Source organism: Fopius arisanus, unplaced genomic scaffold, assembly GCF_000806365.1.
Source record: "Fopius arisanus strain USDA-PBARC FA_bdor unplaced genomic scaffold, ASM80636v1 scaffold00137, whole genome shotgun sequence".
Classification (NCBI taxonomy): domain Eukaryota; kingdom Metazoa; phylum Arthropoda; class Insecta; order Hymenoptera; family Braconidae; genus Fopius; species Fopius arisanus.
The window spans coordinates 131,541-153,671 of NW_011887876.1; the positions used below are offsets into that span (position 1 = coordinate 131,541).

General features: G+C 41.2%; 1 protein-coding gene across 9 annotated transcripts in view; it reads left to right on the forward strand.

Moving 5' to 3' along the window:
* Positions 1–22,131, forward strand: part of ERR (estrogen-related receptor) — a 103,730-nt gene that overhangs the window by 23,372 nt on the left and 58,227 nt on the right. For 8 of the 9 annotated variants that reach the window (XR_892719.1, XR_892720.1, XM_011313993.1 and 5 more), the window contains 2 exons: positions 16,251–16,380; positions 16,635–16,856. Coding sequence is in view for 7 of the 9 variants with exons in the window: in XM_011313993.1 (XP_011312295.1) it covers positions 16,251–16,380; positions 16,635–16,856 (352 nt within the window). In the remaining 2 variants the exon portion in view is untranslated. The remainder of the gene's footprint in view (positions 1–16,250; positions 16,381–16,634; positions 16,857–22,131) is intronic. The other variant, XM_011313991.1, reaches the window with a different exon arrangement.

Below are 22,131 nucleotides of genomic sequence, written 5' to 3' on the forward strand. Positions count from 1 at the left end.
TACAAAAATAAAGAATTTGAACTGATGAAATTATCCATCCAGTTTCCAAATTGATTTGACTTCGTTTACGTAACTGGCCCAGAAACGATTAAAATCTCTCGAACGCTAATTTCATCATCAACCTTAGCTCAAACAACAAAACAAACTGAGGTCTTTTCTGAATACAAACTTAGCCACATGACAAAGGTCAACAATAATGACGGAGGAGCATTTCAGCTTATCGTCATGCAGTGATAAAGGAGACTAGCCTAACAACCAAGGTCGGAGTAGTATTCGACAGATCAACCAGCAGCTAGATGGGACTCCACTTAACTTAGCCTCTAATATACGCTTATGAATATCCACTCGGTGCGCGAATTTTGGGAACGGATATGTACGTCGACGACTCATTGATTGGTTTTCCACTCAGTAAGAGGCCCTGGATGCTCAATCTCAAATAATCCAATGTCTACAATAGGCAGGTCTGGATATCAGACAATAAGCATCCAATGCGCCTGCTGCAGAAGACATCAATAAACATCTTCAGCTCGACAATAAAAATACATTAAAGGCATTGGGAATGTCTTGGCACTCTCAGTCCGGCCAAATCAATTCAAAGGTTCACTGGTGTCATCAATCTGCTGGCCAATGGTATCATTCAAAAGCTATGGGCTACGAAAGTGGAATACGATGAATCTGTATCAGCCAGCATCCACACTGCATGGACTGGGTTTTGTAGAAAACTTTTCAAAAGCAACAATTCACAGTTTTATTGGCATGTTGTAATTTCGGAGTCAGCTTTCATACAATTACACGATTTTTGGGACGCAAGTGTGAGAGGATAAAAACTATCACAATTACACGAGTTGAACTGTCAGGGTCCACAAATCCTAGTTCAACTGTCTCAAACCGCCAAGGAAGTCATCACGATCACAGATTCTAAGGTAGTGTTTCAGACAGACTTCATAGTGGCAGTCCATTGGATCGCAGCATCGTCACATCAATTGAAAACATGCCAAAATTCAACAATGATCTTCCCGAATAGAATGGAAACACACTAGAGTAGTAAGGTGTTTCATAACGCAAGAGGCTAACCAGCTGTCGTTCAATCAGACAATGGAACCAACTTTATCAGCGCAAACAATTAGCTAAAACAGATAGTAGTGGAGTTGCAAAACCCAAGGAACAATCACAAGATTATGTCGTAGTTACCACTAGGAGGAATCGACTAACGATTCTTACGCGCACAATCTCCACGGTTCGGAGGGATCTGGGAGGCGGCCGTCAAATCTTTCAAACATCATCTGAGGAAAGTAATGGAAACTCAACTCATGATGAAAATTCAAGGCATTTTTAGTTGTCGACAATTGTCTCCAAACTCAACAGACTCTAATGACTTGACAGCATTAACACCGGGACATCTTTTAATTGGTGAAGAACCTGAACACACTCTCCGAAAAATCCCGTTAAGCTGGCTTTCTCTATAGCAACACATCCAGTAAATGCGCCACTATTTTCGGAGGCAATGACACAAAGAACATGATATTTCCATTGGCGTCTTGGGCGTGTCGTAGACATTCACTCTGGCAGAGACGATACCATTCGACTGATCTGAGGCAAGACTGGTTCAGGAAGTGATCAAGTAAATAAGTTGTCCCACTCGTACTCTTCACCTGGCGCCAGCAAACGAGCATAGATGAGGGCAAAGTTGGACAACAATGCACCCCGAGTTCTCAGCCGTTTATCAGCTTACTTTTCAACTGGGGGAGAGTTTCCGTCTAAAACAAATTCTATTTGCATTAATGTTCTGATTATTTATTTATAATTTATTACCGCGAGGGAACAGAAAAATTCCAAAGATAACAGCGATTTTGGAGAACGAAAGAAGAGGGAGGACACGAAAAGGGAGTAACAAAAATAATTTTAAGCTATTTTCCATCCTCCTAATCCGGCAATTCCAGACCCCTTTGGCGAACTAGACTTGAGTTCGGTTTAGAGTTCTGGTTCAGGCATTTTTCGTTAGCTTCAAATTTGCGAGTTGCTGATTCGTCTAATAAAGAAAATTAGTTGACGCTTAGCATCCGTTTTCGGTCCCGATCTATCTGGTTGCTTTTTTTTCGTATCGGCGAGCAGGAAATAGGGAGACAGGGCGAAGGTGATGAACATTCTCGGTTGTTTTGAAAATGTCACGTTACACCGTATATGAGAGTCTTTCGGAGATGCCTACAGTGGGTTAACTCTACTCCCCTTACTCCCAGATGTTGAGAATTTCCTAAATATCCGCATTTCTGCTGCTCCATTTTGTTGGTTTCACGCCAGGATTACATAACCTTAGAGTTGACATGACCAAACAAAATACCCCGTTTTGTTATTTCGTAATATTTCTCTGGGCCCCAACGTCAGTTGAGTTTGAGTGACCAGTTTCGGAGGCTCTCTGTGGCCCATTTGTCATCCTAGAACTATTGGATGCAGTCAGTATTGAGTTGGAGAGCTGGTTACGTATTCTGAGTCTTTTCGGTATGAATTCTTCAACGTAACTCTCAGCAACTTGATCGCGTTTACCACCCACCCGTCTGTCTTCATGATTATCAAACTAGCACCGGAGATTGTCGGAGTGCATGGCCGGTGTCCTCTTCTGGGCTTGGAAGATTCAGAAAAGTCGTGATTTCCTTCGGCATTAGTTAGGTTGTTAGGCTTCGCGAACGGGCGGTCTAGCCTCCCTACCGCCCCCAAATTCCGTTTCGAATTATTCTAACTCCGCCTAGGTTGGGTTACGGATTAAATTTCCAGTCCGACTTTTTAAACCGCTTTAAGAAATTCGAAACTCGTTGCTCCCGGATTTAATCGCTCGTGGAGAAGGCGATTCGTTAGTACTGCAATTATATCACGGCTAAGGCTGGGCAGTCCCACAGAATATGCAGACTGTCCTCCAATTCCACTGTACAGAATCTGCACAGAACGTTCGCACCCATGCCGATGATTTTGCAATGGGCCTTGAATCTGCCATGTTCTATGAGGAGCCTGTTCATTGTGCTCAGGCTTTTCCTCTTCATGGTGCGCAACTGTTTAGCTCGCCTGCAGTTTGGGCCGAACATGGTTGCCCTGGCTTTCCTGCAGCTTCTCGTATTATTCCAGTGTCTGAGATGTTTCCGCAGATCTTGTTTCTGATGGTTTTATTGCCCATGGCTACATGGCCCACGGCTATACGACCCACGGCTACACGGCCCACGCCTACAGTGACCGGTACAGCTTCGATTATGCTTAGCCAACCTTGTTTCGCCAGTCTGTTAGCCTCATCGTTGCCGTGGATGCCTTCATGTCCTGGAACCCATGCTAAGATAATCTTGTTGTGTCTTCCCAGCCTTTCCAACTCTTTCATGATTTCTCAGACCAACTCTGAGTCCGCAGTGGGTTTTAGGGGTGCTTTGATAACGGCCTGACTATCTGACCAAATATGTATATTGCGACGTAATTTTCGAAGGTTGACAGAACCCTTCGTCCATTAGCCCGCCCTCTGGCACCAAAACACCCCCCAAAAAAATCAGGAAATTTAGTCAGGCGCCAGGTCATTAAAAACGGAATGACCACCCTAAACAAAATCCTTCTCCACTCTCAGCTTCAATAACTCCTGTAGCTCGTTTCGTAGAGATTGAAATAATCGGAAGCTGAAAGGTGAGAACAATATTTAATTAAAAAAATCAGTCTCGATACATAAAAAAAATTAATAAAATAAAATCACCTTAAATTGACTACGCGTTACAGAACATTTAAATTAATCGGTCAAGTCAAATCGTCTGATTAAGTTTATACAGGTTTTTCTGAAGTCTAGAAATTTTCAAAAGAAATAAATTAATAAATAATTCAGTCAGAATTAATTAAAATATGAGACAACTGAGTCACGAGACTCGAGTTGTCATTATCAACAAAACTAAAGAAAAATTAAGGGAAAACAACTGAGTTACAAAACTCAATTGTTAGCAGTCGAAGAAATCACAAGTTTTATCAGAAATACTTTACAAGAAATTGTCACATTAATTCAATGACTCTAAACAGTAACGCGAAAATCGATAAGTCTACGTGACCTCGAGCAATCAAACATACACAAAATAAATACAAAAACTAGAGGTAGAATAATTCGCAGGTCACGAGACCTTGAAACTAATAAATTGAAATTAAATTCACTTCTGCTTGTAGCACTGTGATTTTGGTTCCAAAGGATCAGCTATTTCCAGAGTGCTCCGCCTGTCCATAAAGTCCCGTTCCAAAACGATCTTTTGATAGTTCCCCAGTTTTTACTTTCAGGAATATAAGATCGAAAAAGTTTCCTGATCTGGTACTTCCTGGTGATTCTGTCATGTTTTTAATTATTGTTAGGATCAAATTGGCGTGCACTGCGTTCGCTGAGATCCATTCCCCTTGATATACCAGCCTGTATCCAGCTGATTCTGCCTTGCTTATCAGCAGGAGTTTAAGAGGTTGCAGATCGACAGCCACTTCCAGTGCGTCTATCGGCGCAGTTTTCATTGTCTCCGTTCCCGCTCTCAGGAAATTCCCTTGGAGAGCCTTGAGCCGGTTCTTTACTTCCATTCTCCCTGCCCCGGGCCACCAGACCACCAGCAAGACCATCCTATCGCAGGGCTCGGTAACCTTCAGTTAGTCGGGAGCCAGCCTATTACAAGGGTCGGCATAATCCTCTCGTTCTAATAGGTACCCGATTAGCACACCATTGTGTGTGCAAGTCCCAGTGGTGACGATATTCCCGTCAGCCACGTAGAGTAGCTTGCCAGTCGAATAAAAATGGCCGACTCACTAGAATTGACGCTCAATTAAAGTTTTGAATCTAAAATATAAAATTGAATACGTGAAATTTGCATAGGAAAACCTTGGAGAATATATTTCTAAAATGGTAGTCCGCTATTATTATTTTCCCTTGAAATATTGGAACTCTAAATTTGAAAAATCAAAAGTTGCTACTGTCGACTTAGGAATATATTCCTGGAAATTCTGGTGTCAACTTTCATATTACACTTTGAATTTTGCTAATTTTGGAACGTCCAAATAAAAAATGAATTTTTTTACTCATAACCTGAGAAATTAATTTTTTTTTGGAAATGGTCCGAATATTGTTCATCCCTCGAAAATCCGTTCGAATATTACATTTCGGTCCAGTATATCAAAAACTAAAAGTGTTGGATTTTATATGTTCATTTAAAAAATGCAGATGCATATTTCTGATACTCTGGTAGCTAAACAAAATAAAAAATGAGTCATTCAATTTTCCCAATGATAATCAAGCAGCCCCTCTCAGCAATCACTATTTATCTATGAATTACCTGCTTCGCATGACTGGATAAAGTTATTTGTAATGGACCCGAGACGGGTAATGGACCCAAGACGGGTTCGTTGATGAGGATAGATCACCCGTAGATACGTAGAAATGAATATCTTTCAAGGAGAATCAACTCCTTAGCAATTAAACGATTTATTTAAATAAATAACGTCTTTGGCTGATCCCGGAGGTATTAGATATTATAAGTGACAAGAAGGTGACTTCACGAATCCTCGTATTAGTAATTGACTGTGTCTGACTAACTGACCCAGCGGCAACGAATTCACGAGTTTATATTCCATCATGGATTCGATTGCAACAAGTGTTTTCTCTTTGTTTCACACCTAAAGAGGCATCGGGTGACGTCCTAGGTGCCGTAACCGTTGACGGCAGGAAGTGCCGATGCTGCACCCCAGTGATCCACATTATAACGAATATACGTGGACTCAATCCACAAATATTCAGGTTAATTTATATTTCAACATTAACATTCTTTGACTCGCTATTATATGTTTTGGATAATATGTGCCACTGTGCGGGTCCTCATATCATCTAGATCAATGAGAAATTACTTAATTCTATTTCATAATTAATATTTCTGGGGCATAACATACTGCTCAATCAAAGCTGTTGACAAATATTGTATTTTATTTATTGAATTCCAGCAAATATCGTCTAACCGTAACATGATTGTCAAGGGTGACTTATCATGAACGCATAAAAACACTTTTTTGCCTAATATTGGTGCCTATATCGAGTAAAAAATTGATATTTATAATTCAAATTAATAAAAAGTTAAAAATTGCTACTCGACCTCACGGTCGCTTTCTGCCGGTATCGGTCGCTCCAGAGCTCGGGAGGAGAAAAAAATCGTATTAGAGTAGGTAGTTTCTTTAAGTGGATAAGGCCCCTCTCCCAGCTCTCACTAATGAACCTCGGAAGCTGCGTGAGCCCGATGAGCCCAGGTTGCCGGGCCCTGTCTTATAGAGCCATATTTTGATTTTGGGGCTGACGCCCCAAATTAACTTTTTGGTTTAGTTGGCCTCCTAAATATCTCATCGAAGTCTGTGACGTGACATTTTCCTGAGCGACTGAAAATGCCCATCACCTTCGCCCTTCCTCCTCTGGCCTCCTCGCCGATACTAAACTTAACTAAATTAGGACCTAAAAAGGTTGCCGGGCGCCAACTAATTTTCCGGATCGAGAAATCAGCAACTCGAAAACCTAAACCTAAATTAAAATCGTAAAATGTATCACTAACCCGTACTTACATCTAATTCATCAAGGGAGTTGAGGGAGAGGTAACGGATGCCTGCGCTGCTCAATGTGCTAGGTTGTGGAGAGAGGGGTGGATACGGGGAAAAGGGCGAAAATGTTCAAAAGTAAATTCTCGAACTCCACTAACGTTTCTCCAAAAATTATCTACTTTATTTAATGAACTCGAACACTGGTGTCGGAAATTTTCCAGATGGCCGAGGTCAACGTTATTGCTTTCACCCGCCGTGGCAGGGATAATTCCCAAGAAAGAGAAAAAAAAGGAAACCTCATCTAAGTCCGCGAGGCACCGGAGGGTGCTCGCGATTTCTCTGAAAATTCAGGACCCTATATAAATAATTTATTATAAATTTTCCCATTGAAAACCTCCCCATAATTCCACGAGTCCTCAGGAGAGGCTCGAAACTTTCCCAAAAAAGATTTAGGGCCCATAAAAGGGCTAATCATAAATTTTACCCCTGGATGAATTATAAATTCTAACTCCACGTAATTCCGCGGGCCCTCGGGAGAGGTCCGGGATTAATCCCAGAAAAAAAAAAGAAATAAAGTAAGTGAATATGAATTTTTAATATCACCGAAAGAATTCTCGGCGAGCCTGGAAGAGGCGTTACGAGAGAGCGAGAGAGATGGAGAGTAGTGTGCGAGAGAGATCGCACTACGCCCAACGTACACGGCACGCGCTATCAAAATTTTCCGACGGTAATTAATTGCCGACGCCTCAATGCCTTCACCAATCGGCATCGAACAAACTCCACCAGCGAGGGGGAATATTCGGGAACATCCTCCCAAAATTGGAGAGTCCCACCATTTAAGGGGATCGCGATATCTCCGTTTTTAGAAAACGAAAACGAAAACGATTTCTCAGCACCGTTGGGCTGGAATTCACGCTCAACGTTGAGCGGAGCGGAGTGGGGGAAAAGACCCTCGAAGCCGCGACGGCATGGACACCCCTCAAGGTTAACGAATGAATTCCTCGCGTTCCCACGGAGGTTTTCGACGTTTTCCTCCGGGATTTTCACGCCTTTCTGACGCGATATCGATTCAAAACCTCCGCAGGGACGGCCCTGTGGGATAAATAAATCATTCACCCGCGATCAGCCGTGGTTTTCGGGTAAACCATGGCCGAGAGACACCCGCGAACACCTCACCGGAGGGAAAACATCGTTCGATCCGTTGATCGAACAGGATCAATTTACTCTTGCGACCGGAATAATTACGCGTTCTCCAGTAACCGGTGTTACTAGGATAGATTTATATAATTTTTCCTCACCTTTCCACGCGGCTTGCGCGTCGTGTAAGATCCGCCCATTGTCTTCTCTTTTCTTTCCTGGGGAACGTCCTGTGTCTCTCGTGCCTTGGCGATAACTGCAAAAAATATGGCGGGACTCGTGTCTCGTCGGAACGTTAGTTCTGGCGGATTGAACGCGACGGCGCTAATTGTCCTGGCGCGGCAATTTCTCCCTATTCAAATTTGAATGGAGGAACTAATTTTTACCAGTTTATCCTCACAACCCTACTTATCGTGGCTAGTCTTTTCCGGTTGTTTTCCCCGGGGATCCGTGGACATACTAACCTAAACTAAACTTAACTAATACGGCAATTCGGGGAGAGGTCGGTCGTAACACCCCCACCGACCTTCCAACGCTAACCCAAAAAATAAAATTCCTCACGGACCCCTCGTTTTAAGGGTACTGGCATTCGCAGCCAGGCTGTTCATCCCGGGAAGATTTCGCGAACAGAATAACTCTCACATTCACGTCGGACAATAATATGCATTATCCCTCTTCGCGACGCGATTGAGGACCGACACGATTTCCCCACTAATTACCTGACCCCATAATCATTATTTAAGACTAACCCTCCTCCAATCTCCTACTAATTCCGGAATTAGCAGGGAAAATCCCAAGATCCTAACCCGTCTTAACGGATCCTCCAGCTCGTCCGAGATGATCGCGAGACCGTATTTTTCTTTTATTTTAGTATCGGTTTATTTATTTAATTTTTCTCCACGGGGTGGGATTCGCGGGTTGGGCGCGGCTCTCTTTCTCTAAAAAAAAACGATGCACGTCACAAGTCATATTCGCTCTTCCCAGCTTCAGTCGTTTAGGAGTCACCAATTTGTATTTCCTGGTGAATATATGGCGGTCGTCTTCTCCGGGTTGAATGAGAGTTTCGTTTTGTCACACCATTTTTTCCGCGTTTTTAGGGAATAGCTTAGTCTATCCCTTGGCGTGTTTAGAAAATCTCCCCTAGCAAAAGGAGACCCTTTTCCCTCGGTTTCTCTAGAAAGTCATCCACCACAACGCACCACAAAAGTGAAGATAAGACCCCGTCTTGTGGACAGCCTCCTGTGGGGCGACCTTCCCTCGTTGCTTCATTGTTTGCTGCTGTCAATGATCTGCTTCTCAACATGTTTCGCGTCCAGGCAGTGATAGTCTCTGGGTAGTCCCTCCTTGACATGGCTTTCATTATGACATCGATTTTGGTAGGCTCACACGCTCCTTCGATGCCAAAAAATATTCCCATTGTGTAACGCTCTTCTGGTATTTCCTTTTTGACTTTTGCTACCAGATAGTGCAGGGTGGTCTCTATGAACCTTCCCTCTCTAGAGGCATACTGCAATGAGGACAGTGGTCGATTTATTAGCAGTGGATTTTTTGTGTCTGTCCATCAGTCTCTCGAGCGTCTTGAGAATGAAAGAGGTTAGACCGATGGGTCTGAAGTCTCTTGGCGTAACGTAGCCATTTTTTCTCCGCTTGGGTAAAAACACGATTTTCGATTCCCCCTGGCCTGCGGTACGGTTCTCAGGCCCACGCTAACTCTGAGAATCTTGGTCCCAAGATGACGTTCATTACTTTTTGCAAAAGCACGGGGTATACACCGTCAGGATCTGGCGCCTTTAGAGGTTCAAAAAACATATTGCTCAATCTACCCCTTGTGGGTAAACGATTTTGGCTGCTGGAGCCCAGTTTTGAGGTTTATATTGCTGTCCAGTTATATTCGGAGCTTGTTGCACAACGTGCTCTCTAATGAAGTCAGGGAAGTGGTCCCTTAGCAGTAGTTTCAACATCTCTTCCAGTGTCCAGGTATATATGGCATCTAGCTTGATTAAACAGATTGACGCCCTCCTAAGACTTTTAGTAGTCTAGAGGCTTCGGACAGACTCCTGATAGAGCTGCTGAACTTTTTCGAATCGTCGTTTTTGCTTTTCGCCAGAGCTTTGCTGTACTTCCTTGGGAGACTCCTACATTCTTTCAACGTGTTTTTCTTGTGTGTGTTATTATGAGTTTTCTACTTTGTTCCATGCTTTTCTCAGTTGGTTCTCAGTTGGCTGCTTGCTAGTGTATTGTTCCATTAGCAGGGTACATTTAGGGTACATTCAAGGTTGTTAGCTTTGTTGATTCCTTCCCGAGTACGAAGGATATAATTGTTTTCTAAAGAACAGCTTATCGTCTCTCCGAAGTACTCAGCTGCGTGTTCCAGTTGCCCTTTGTTGTTGAATCTACAGGGTCTATTCTGGATTCTTATTGAGAGTTCCTCTCTGTAACCCTTCCAGTCTGTGTTCTTTGGATCCCTCAGTCTAGATGAGTTAATACGTTCAAACAAACTCCGGCATCAGATGACTAAGGGTTAAGGGTTAAGGGTTAAGAGTTAAGGGTTATGGGCCCCTTTGAGTTTCTCTCGTCTCTTACCATGTTCAACGTCTCTGCTCTGCAGATGTTTATGTCCAGCACTTCCTGACTTCTGCAGCGCATCAAAGTCGGCTCCATTCTTCTATTTAGGAAGATAAAATCTTTTTTCACGATGAAGGTGTCACCTCTTGCAGTGGTGTTGGAGCTCTCCAATCCTAAGTGGTGGGAGTGAGCGTCGCATTCAAGCAGAAGTTCTAGCCCGTCCTCTTTCACTTTGTTTATGAGGCCCTACAATGGCCGCACCGTCCCTCTCCCAGATTCCTTGCAAGGTTCTACGTTTGTTTCCTCCGGTAGAGTGCAAATTTGGGACCTCATTTGTCTTTTCAGGCCCTTTATCCCTTGGTGGGTAATCTTCTGATCAGGGCAAGTCTGATACGAGGGCCCACCTGATTATCTTTTTTTCTGGGCTGTAAGAAAGTAGCCTTATTGATTTTACGCTTGCTCACATATCTCACTGCTTGAGGGTTAGGAGTGTTGTGTTCCGGTGCGGACCGTTGCATGGCCTTCACCGTCTCACCGCTCGCTTGAGTAACCATCGGGGCCTCCTTCTCTTTCTTATAACCTCACCTTGCGGCTTCGCCGCATTTGATTTTGTTCTTCGGTAGTCCAGAGATCTCTTGTTTATCCATCTGGGACTTGATACCCCCAGGCGGGCTTCGTGTTCTTGCGTTCTCGTCTATATAAGTCCCACGGGTACCGCAGTTATACGATATCCTTTGGCATTTCTCCAAATTTATTAATTTCGATTAATTCACGAGTGCAATAGCCATTGCAGTATTGGGGAAGAAGTATTTGTGTTTAATATCTCGAGATCATAAGGCGATATAACTTGGGACAATCTTGAAGAAAACGCCACGAATCGCTAACCTTCTGGGTCGTGGTCCATCTTAGTCTCTCGTATGTGCACGTCGAAATCATAAAAGTTCATGTAATATCACATGACTTTGTGACATGTAATTTGCCTGAAATGCTGAATAAATCAAATATTTGGACATATGGCATTGTTAACGTGACACTTGCCAGCATGCTATCAATTCCATGCTATCTTGGGGATATCATCGCGTGCCCGAGCCTCGTCATTCCCCACTCTGCCGCATGCTTCCAAGAGTTTTTCTTCCGCCACTGGTGACACTGGTGGTCTCAATCTTCGCCAATAGCTGGGGGCATGTCGGCGATGGTATGGGGTGACTTTTCTAGCATGTCAAGAAATTTTCACTAATCACCTTGAAAAATTCTTTCTGCAGACAGAATATATTCTCCCTCTCAATGAAATCATCTTTCGACACGTACGACTTTGGGATAAATTTAAAAGTAATCGACGCCGCCACAGGGTCTGGACTATCCATTGTTTCAGCAAAATTTCTTGTCAACTCTATATTGAGAATATCCCTGTATCCTTTTCTACCTTATGCATAACCTATTCTACAATATCCTGTACCATCCCAAAAATGTGGAATACTACATAATAATTTATTAGGCACCAAATCCGTAATGTATTTTTTGGCTCCTGGGAGGGTTGTAATACGAACCGTGGTAAGATTGCACCGAGCGCCCAATAACATAGAGTCCCTTCTTTGATGTGAAAAAAGCAACTACCCCAAACCAGACGAATCAGTATTTCAAATTATGAACTTGACCTCTCAGAATTACATATGAATAAAAATTTGTAGCCAGCTTACAATACTCTTACAATAATTCACAGCAATTTTAAGCACGTAAATTTCCCACCAGTTTAATTTGGTTGAAGTAAACAAGACAATCCATGACGATTTTACCATGGAAATTTTACAAGGAAATTTTCCTCAAATGACCTGTACGAGAAGATTAAGCACCAGTAACTATTCATTTTTGTGCTTAGCTGGAAATGGATGATTTTTCAAAGATTTAACAGTGAGATTGATATAATAACAAAAAGTCAACCAGACATGAAATGATGGAATTCAAATTTCTTGTTTCCGTGCCTTCTTGCTGGGTATTTAATCCCTGGAATGCGAAAATACAATTCAATTTTTTAAGTACTGCGTAAGGAATGTTCAAACACTATTAGCAAAAATCTCTTTACCAGTGTTTTTCAATTTGTTGGCTGCCGTAATATTCAATTCGAAGTAATTAATTGAACCAAATTTTATGGGGAAGTTGATATAGAAAAAATGTTGCGAATCTACGTTTATATTACCATTTATTTTGAGATCGGTTCATTCTGTGCAGCTCAAGACCTTGTTTTGATTTCGCCTTAGCAATAGCATTCGGTACCGATGACGTACATCGCACAGTCCTTATCGCACGACACCTTCGATAATCCACGATAATTCGGACACCTTCGAGCGTAATTGCCATTGTCGTGAAAGTCTTACGTTACAGTTCTCATGGTGTGAATCTTACTACACGCTGTGAGTACACCTATCTGATTTTTTACGAGTGTTCTGATATTATTAATCCTTTTCAACGTACACTGAACCCCACCAAAGAAAGAAAAATTTACATTTTTTAACAATGTAAAATATAAGATAAATGGGTGGTGCCAGATGGTATGACCCTAGTGGGTCTTTTACCAACCCTTTCCCAGTACCTACGTGGTACCCCAACCTAATTCCCTACCCGCGCTTTCATCTAGCTACCTTATAACTAAGTTCCATAGGCACTGGGTTCGTTTTCCGACGATGAAAAATTTTTCATCATCGGGACTCGAACCTGAGCTACCGGGAGGCTTTGGTCATAGGGCGAGCACGCTGACGACTAGCCCAAAGACGTCAACAATGTAAAATATATTTAAAAAATATTCATATCTTTCTTTCAAAAATTCAAACTTTTGCGCGTTGACTGACATAACGATACCTCCACTCTGACCCAGACATTGGGTTTCGACACTCCGACTGCCTGCACAACACAGTACGATCCTTTTCACTGTGGTCATTAGCCTACTTGGGGTTGGGAGCTCAGTGAGCTCCGAGAGCTGTCTTTGCCCAGACCTGGTCCAGTGCTATCACGAATGAACAGAATTTGATGGTGCTCACTTTCCAGCCAAATTTATTTGTCTTCCGAGCGGTTGATTCGTTTCGTTCACGAACAGTGAGCTCCCAATATGTTGCTCGAGAATCACTGGCGCTGTAGATTTCCGTCTCCTTCTAATAGCAGTTCGCTTTTGCGAAACTATCACGCCCCAGGGTGAGGTCCACAATTGAACACGTCTTACCTATCGAAGCCGTTGATTCATCACCACTGTTCAGTGTGGCAACGTCCTATGTGGACATGCTTGTCTCCTTGTCTTCAGCTCGATGCTGCTCCACTCGACTACCCGAGCATTGAGGTTTTCGACAATCGATACAGCGATGTACTGCTTCGCATGCCGACTTAGCTTATCTGAAAAATCTACGAAGTCCTCAAGGATAAAACTTGGTGGAGCGTAGCAGCTGGAAAAAGAAATTTCTTGCAGCTTAGCTACCACAAAGCCAGCCTGTTTGGTATTGACAATGTTTTGAAAAGGATGCCTCAGGACCAAATGACGGCCTTTTAGACGATATCTGCTTCTCAAGATTCATTGTCGAGATGTCTGTATCACGTCAAAATCCACTTTCAGCTATAGCACTTCTCGCTGCAGAGGACGTAATGGTGCCTCCTTACAGGTGGCAGCCTTATACCTACCTTCCCATCCGTCCTTTTGCTCTTATACTTCGTGTCAAGATGTCCATATTACCAGCACTAGCCTTTCTATTTTCCTTACTCGACGAGTGACCTAGCCAACTCGGATTTTGCCGTTGATTTCTTCAGCTTCTGACTTCCGTAGCTCGGCCAATCTCGTCTCGTCTGCCTAGCTTGGAAGACCTCGGAAGGCCGTCATGGATGATGGATCATCAGTATCCATAGTTATCAAAAGTATTTTTCCAACCGCCAGTATAAACATCAAAATTTCTCCTACTCCGGCATGCCATTTCGAGGTTCTCAACAAATTTATCTCCCATTAAATAAAAGTAACCTTTGTCATCTTTGCCAACGTTTCAATTAGCATACCTGTTCAGCATCAGGGAAATTGATTCATTATTATCTACTAATAATTTAAAAAATGCATTAATCCCTAGAGTAACAAATCTGTTTACTGCCCATGATTGTAGCCAGTTAAATCGTAGGTACTCATCTACCAAAATCAAACAGGAGTATGTTTTGTTTGTGGTGACGAATTCTTGCTAACCCCACGTTACCCCTTCAAGTAACTGTTATCGTAATCAAATTGCCAAACTCCAAAGAGCGTCAGTTATTGCGGCTCTCTCAACCGGTGATAACTAGGAAAAAGTCATGCAGTTAGATTAGCAAGAGGGATTTGCAGACGCACTCAGTATCTACAGAAAACGATTGACAATAATAAAAAAATTATAACGTTCCACGGGGCTATCAGTCTAGAAAAGAGCTGTAACTGGTATATTAACGTTAACGAATTCCTGACCGAATGAAAAGATAGGACCAGAAGTTGCAATTTCGAGAGAATTGAAAAGAGATGAAATCATCACATGCAGACTTGCTAGTATCGCTATTCAATCCATAATTGTCTGGTATTTGAGAGAGTCTCTGGAGGACGAAGTATCAAATGTCTTTGAGTAATATTTCGTCCACGAATACCTTCGTCGTCCCTGGCAAACTCATCCGGCCAGGTAATGAATTACTCTTCCTGAGGGAAGAGTAATAAAAACAGTGGAGGATGCTGTGAGATGTTGATTCAGGTTTGGTGGCGTGAATGGACAGATAGTGCGGGCAGGGACTGGAAGGGGGTATTTTTAGCGTGCCATTGCAGAGGGTATCGGCATCGGTATTGGCAAGTCTCAACTGGTTTAGGGAACGTTTAAAGGAGATGTCGAGTCTGCGGTGAAAGTCGTGGGGTTGAGGAGGCAGGAGGAGAACGGACGAGAGGCATTGCAGAGGAAGTAGAGTGAGTGTAGCCCGAGTAACCGACAGGATGAAAAAGAGTCCCGTAGTTACGGAACACCAAGTCCGCGCGCTCGTTCCAGCTACCACATTTCAATTTCTCCATGACTTCTCCAAACGCGATGTTAACAGAATGTTTGAATTATTGAAACTCGAGGCAGAGTCGGCTCCTAGTCATGATATTGTTGATGAGAAATAAAACGATTTTCTTTTCCAGAAATTATTCTTTAGTTATTTATTTATTCAGTTGAATTATTTCTTTTTTCCAAATGAATTTCTTGACGCTGCCGATACGTAAGCTATATTCAACGATTCGATCGAGTACAATCAAGCAGTAGGCTGTGGTGTTGGGGGGGATGATCTCTGATGACTCAAACTCCAGACGAATGTCCACAGGTACGGATTCCAAGAACTCGTTCTGCTACGCGTCCACATAATCGCGTTTTCCAATCCCTGCGTCTGAAAAAAATGTGTAAAAGCAACGCCGTGAAGAACAGATCATCCCTCCCCATGTGCAAGATTGACATCCGGAGGTGGCGGTGGGGGTGGTAGGCATCTGGGGAGAGTGATATGTCTGTGCTTAGGCCTGAAAATGGATATTTCTAAAGTACATCGAATGATCTGCTCGTAAAGCCTGATCAAAAATCAATCTGTACCAAATCAACGATATTTTTGGATATTGTATTAATTTAGTTTTTGAATCTTGATAAGAAGCAAGTCATATCTTCGACTTCGTTAGAAATCCGCAGATTAATCATAATTTTTTGTATTTTTTCCACATCAATTCAATCAGTACAATTAATAGCGAACAGTTATTGAATAACAATTTTATAATTTTTATAATTTATAATTTTCTGAACAAACTCATTGTTTTTCAAGTATAAGTACTGGTTTCACTAGTCAGTAATAGTCAATAATCATTGCTCAATATTCGATGAATACCTTCTGCAGAAACAGAGTTAAAAAAATGTCATACGTCTACCAATGGAAGGAAATTTTTTGATTTATATACTTAGTTGACAATTCTGTTAATAGTTGCTCAATCTTTTACATGTACTCAGGGAGTTATTAAAGAAGAGGACATGATTCCCAGAAGAGTGTGTCTAGTCTGTGGAGATGTAGCCAGTGGTTTTCATTATGGAGTTGCATCTTGTGAAGCATGCAAAGCATTTTTTAAAAGGACGATACAAGGTAAGAGACGATGAGTAATTCTTGAAAATATATTAGATTGTTATTATATATTGCCAGATAGCATCAATCACATTGGGTTATAATAATTAAACACTGAAAAACTGGCAGCAGACGAGTCGAAACGATAATTTCAATATCAGAAATATTGTAAAATTTCTAATTGCTTCGATAATTAGCAATTAGCAAAATAAACAAATGAAATTTCTCTACTTGGTGCTATCTGCATGATGAACAAGAATGTCATGATCAAGTAGCGAGTAACTTCACAGGAAATATTGAGTACACCTGCCCTGCAAATGGAGAGTGCGAGATAAACAAAAGGAGAAGGAAAGCTTGCCAGGCTTGTAGATTCCAAAAATGCTTGAGACAAGGAATGTTAAAAGAAGGAGTTCGACTGGACCGAGTCAGAGGGGGAAGACAGAAATACAGAAGAGCTACTGATCCTTATCTTCCTGTAAAAACGGTGACATTAGATGGTATTATCCATTGATGATTAACTTATTTACTATTGGTTCCCAATTGATGAGTTTTAGTGAAGTGGTAAAAGATGCATGGCAATGACCTTTCATTCATCTAGATATCCAACAGTATCATAGTCCAATATCAATAGACCTGCTTGAATATGTGTTTTATGGTTTTCCATTTTACTACTTCTTCACTAATTATATCAAGCGTGAATAGTCTTGTATAATTATAAACTTCATGTCACAAACTGATGAGCCATCCACTTTGCATGTTTATCCTAGAGAATATTATGAAATAAGCCCTGGTTTACGTAGTCTGACTGCTTTTTTCATTGACTAGATTGTTTTATTCAATGTTTGAAGCCAACTCAGGATTGTCGGGAGTTGGGGAAATTACAAGTAAGCTGATTTTTTTGTCAGTTTAGCTAAGTCAACTTATTTGATGCTTAAGTAATAAAAAGTATATGTATAGAACACGAATAACCACTATTTTTTCCATATTGCTTCTCGTAATTCCTAGTTCTGGAACTACATACTCCCCAAACTCGAGTACTTGGAAATCACTACAGAAAAATATTGTTCGGGTTATTGCCATAATTTTTTTCCCTCATGCTCAATTGGTGTCGACGCCGAAGTTAAGGACTGGTCAACCACGTTTGTAAAAAAAACTCTGTCTCAACAGTCTGGAATTATACTATTTTCTGTTCCTTCATCACTTGTCATATTTATTTTCAGGTTTCTTACAAATTGTTGACCACTCCCGCCTAAAAAAATGTCTCCTATTGAGCTTTCTTCTTTTTTCATAACTCCGATAGTCACGCGACTATTTTTATATATTACTAAATCATTTTCTCGAAAGTTGTATGAATTCCCAAAAAAAAAATTCGAAAAATTATCTAAAAATGATTGCAAAATCAAAAGACTTGATGAATAAGTGAATAATGATAAAACTGAATAGCTGCATATTTTTACACGCCACTATGAGCAAAGCTTGTTAAAAATCTGCGAAAAACTTGAAAAGTTGTCGGAATATATCTCCAATCAAATATTGAAGATGACTTCCTTTTGTATACATTTATAAAACTTGTAACCTAAAAAAAACTGTTTCCGTTTTTATCTTCCTGTTCTATAGGAAGTTATTGTAATGACCCCGAAAATCAATATGGAAATTTTCAACATATCTTCACGTTTCAAGGCCTCCAGAGTAATCCTGGACCATTTTCGAGAGGATGTCTGTGTGTGCGTGTGCGCGCGCGCGCGCGTGTGTGTGTGTGTGCGTGTGCGTGTGCGTGTGCGTGCGTGTGCGTGCGTGCGTGTGTGTGTGTGTGTGCTTCCAGAAAAACTGCGAAAACGGAAATTTCATCAACGATTTCTTGTCTGAAATTTATCGTCAACGATTTCTCAAAAATGGATGATGCGATCGAAGTGAAACAGATACCATCGAAGCGTTTCCATGCCATTTGGTGCTGATTAGATAATAGATGGAATTGCTCCAGCCGTTTTCCACTTTTTCCAGAAACAAATTTGAGAGAAAAAATTTCTTCAGCGATTTCTCGTGCATGAAAGATGCGATCGACATTTAATATAGTGTAATCGAAGCGTCATGACGACATTCAGCACTGATCAAATTATGGATAGAATCGCTCTAGTGTTGTTCTCCAGTTTTTCCAGAAAATCAGGGAAATATAATTTTGCTAACATTTTCTCGCGAAGGGATGATGCGATCGAGATCCAATGGAACGCAATCGAACTCTCCTAATGCGATTGCGCGCTAATTATGTTGTACACGGAATAGCTCCAGCCATTCTGCACTTTGTCCAGAAAAACTGCGAAAAAGGAAATTTCATCAACGATTTCTTGTGGATGAATGATGCGATAGAGGTCTAATATAATGCAATCGAAGAATCTTGATGTCATTCACTACTGATTACATTATAAATTGAATCCCTCCAGTCGTTTTCCACTTTAAAAGAAAAGAATGGGAAACGAAATTTCTCAAACATTTTTTTGTGAACAGATGATGCGATCGAGGTGTAACAAAAGGCAATCGAAGCGTTTCGATGCAATTCGGCGCTGATTATGTTATGCACTGACTAGCTACAGTCGTTCACCAGTTTGTCGGGAAATTTTGTAGCAAAAAATTAATCAGCGATTTCTCGTGAACGACTTATGCGATCGAGGTCTAATATGATACAATCGAAGCGTCTCCACATCATTCAGCACTGATTGAATCATAGATTGAATCGCTCCAGTCGTTCTCCAGGTTTTCCAAAAACAAAATGGGAAACAAAATTTCGCAAACATTTTTTGGTGAACGGATGATGCAATCGAGGTGTAACAAAAGACAATTGAAGCGTTTCGATGTGTTTCGGTGCTGATTCTGTTGTACACGAAATAGCTCCATTCATTCTCCAAAAAAGTGTTATGGATTCTGGGGGGTATAAAAATTATTATAAGACAGGAGAATCATTATAGAACAGGAAGTTATTGGTTCGACCAGTTGAACGGGTCACACCCGCATGAATGCATTCGCCAGCAAGCCACCCACAACTACGCACCCCACTTCGAGAGCGAGCGAAGCGAGTGACCAACAACGCGACTACTCGTTTTTTTAATTTTAGGAAAAATGTAACTGTAAGATATTAAGATGGTTGCAAAGGGTCGAAACGGGTTACAATGGATGTTAATTTACAAACATATATCAGCGATGTGTATTCAAAATTTCAGATCAATCGATTAAAAATTATGGCATCTGGACGTATTGGTAGATTCATACCCATTTTAATCTATTTAGATCCACGGCAATCATCCTTATATGTTGAAGTTCGATTTTGTTTTACTTTTTTTGACCTACAACTCATACAACAAATATTCATGATCGTCGCTATAATACCCGAAGATTTTCAAATTTCACGATCGTCATCTCTGAGAGGGATACCACTATAAGTAATCACCATCACGGATAATTAAATTATAGATCTGCTTCATCTCTCCTGTATTCTATAGTAATAAAAATTATTAGATGGTTAAAAAAAATGATCATTCACTATTGCTTGCACTATAAAGAGCAAAATGATTATATCAAAGAACTACTGTAATTTAGTCGATTATGAATGTAAATTAGTTACAATATTCGTTAATAGATGGGAAAATTATTGTAGATAATTAATGAATTTTCGAAATACGAAACGTGGGTAGCTGTAAGCACGGAAAGAAGTAGAAATAGGTTCTGTGTGACACTTTTCAAATTCGTGGGAGGAGGGGGTAATCACTACTAAATTACCATTTAGGAATCCGATTATTCAAGACCAAGTCTACTTTCTAGATCTGCTACACAGTGAAAACTGATTAACTGCTTAGGTTTGGATGCTTGCAAGGGTTCTTGGAAGGGAGAGTTAGCGAGCCCCCTCTAAGACTTCGAGAGACGAAGAGCGCTAAAAACGGAAGAAGATCTATTTAGGTGCGCTGGGGGGGGTTATTAGCTGGTGAATATTACTGCACAGATCTGTCGCGTATATGAAAGAGAACGGGGGATATTAGACCGTGAATGCTAAGGGGAGCTAATGTCAGAGTAAGGGGATGATTTTCCATCCGCGGTAAGACGTTTTCGCATATTTATCCTACGCACAGAAAACACGAACCGCAGAATATGTGATTTAAAATTTACATTTAAAAATTAGAATTTGACCAACGGTAGTGGCCGTGCGGTTAGAGTGCTGGACTAGCATGCCAGGGATTCGGGTTCGATCCCGGGCACCGGCGGTCAAAAATATATAGCGCTCTGATCTCACGGTTTCACTGCCGAGCGGTAGTCCTGTCAAAAGGACGACTGTACCAGGACAGGTTTTTCCCTCAGATTAGGTTTTCCCTCCCTTTCAGCAAATGCGGTGTAGTGGGTTGGGGGGTGGGAAGGGAACAAATCGTAGAAACCCGAAATGGTATACGAGTGAAAGAAAATTTTAATTTTAAAAATTAGAATTTAAAAATGTATGATTTAAAAACTTTCGATTACGATTTCGATCTCGTAAATTAGGATTCAAGCATACAAAATCAAACAACGCTTATTTGACAGGTGTAATGGTCAATCTTTATACTCCAATCCTTATACCTTAACCCTTCTAGAGAATAAAAACTACTCTCTAAAAGTGTCTCTAAATTTCAATACACTAAACATTAATTAAAAGAACTCTAATAACAAGGTTTAGTATATGTCAGAAACTAGTGTGGACCGATGTGATCTCATTCGAGTTGAGAGTGGGACCGCGCGATGGATTGGCCATTTTGGGAACGTTAGGCCCAAGTCCTCTTTGTTTATGACTCAGGCTGGAGCCTGCCTTGCCAGTGTTTTCCCTCCCAAGTGTTTTCCGGACGGAAACCCCGAGGTGTCGAGTGGAGTAAAACAAGGCACTCTTTATCCGCAGCTATTTATTTACCAGTCCTAATCCAACGCGTTTCCCTCACATCCTTACACCCCAATCTTAACTCTTATTATATCCCAAGCTTTTTCAGTAAAATATAATAACATAATACTAATAATAATAATTATTATTTTTTTTGCTTACCTTTGATTGTGATACCTTTATAATCTTCCCAGGATCCCTGCTCAGGGTTTATTTTTAATCCTGTCAGATGTTTTCGGGTCTTGAGATTTAAAAAGGGCTTAGAATTTTCAGCGTACGTTTCGGCGCATGCAGTCAGGCAACTCGCTTTTCTCGCTCTTTCTTTCTCACTCGATCTGTCTCACGAACAAATTCCGGGAAATTTTCGATTTTTCCGGCGAATCAAATCTAAAACAGCGCATTCCTCGGATTATCGCGGATCGATAATCCTCCTAGTGATATTGCAGCGCTATTAGCTAGTAAATAATTCATTTTTTTTATTATAATGTGATTGATTCAAATTGTGAGCTTGGCCGGGAATTTAAAATATATTAATTCTCGGAGAAGGCACGATATATCCGGGAAAATCAAATTAGGGGCAAAAATCCAGTAATCTGAATAATTTAAGGGTGACCTGAAATAATAAGAGGGAGGGGGGGTCCCAATAATTACTCGGGGGGATTTAAGCAGATTGAATTTTAATATATTCCAGTCTACATAATACACAGATGTTAATACAACAATTACTCCAGGCCTTTTGACTAATTAACTAAAGGGTGGGGGGTAAGGCCAACTCACTTGCGGCTACGCGAAATAGTATAACATAAAAAAAATAAAGGGGGAGAAGTTAATGGTGCAGGGGGGGAGATGTTAGGGGACCGATCTTCTAAATTCTTACACACAAGGGG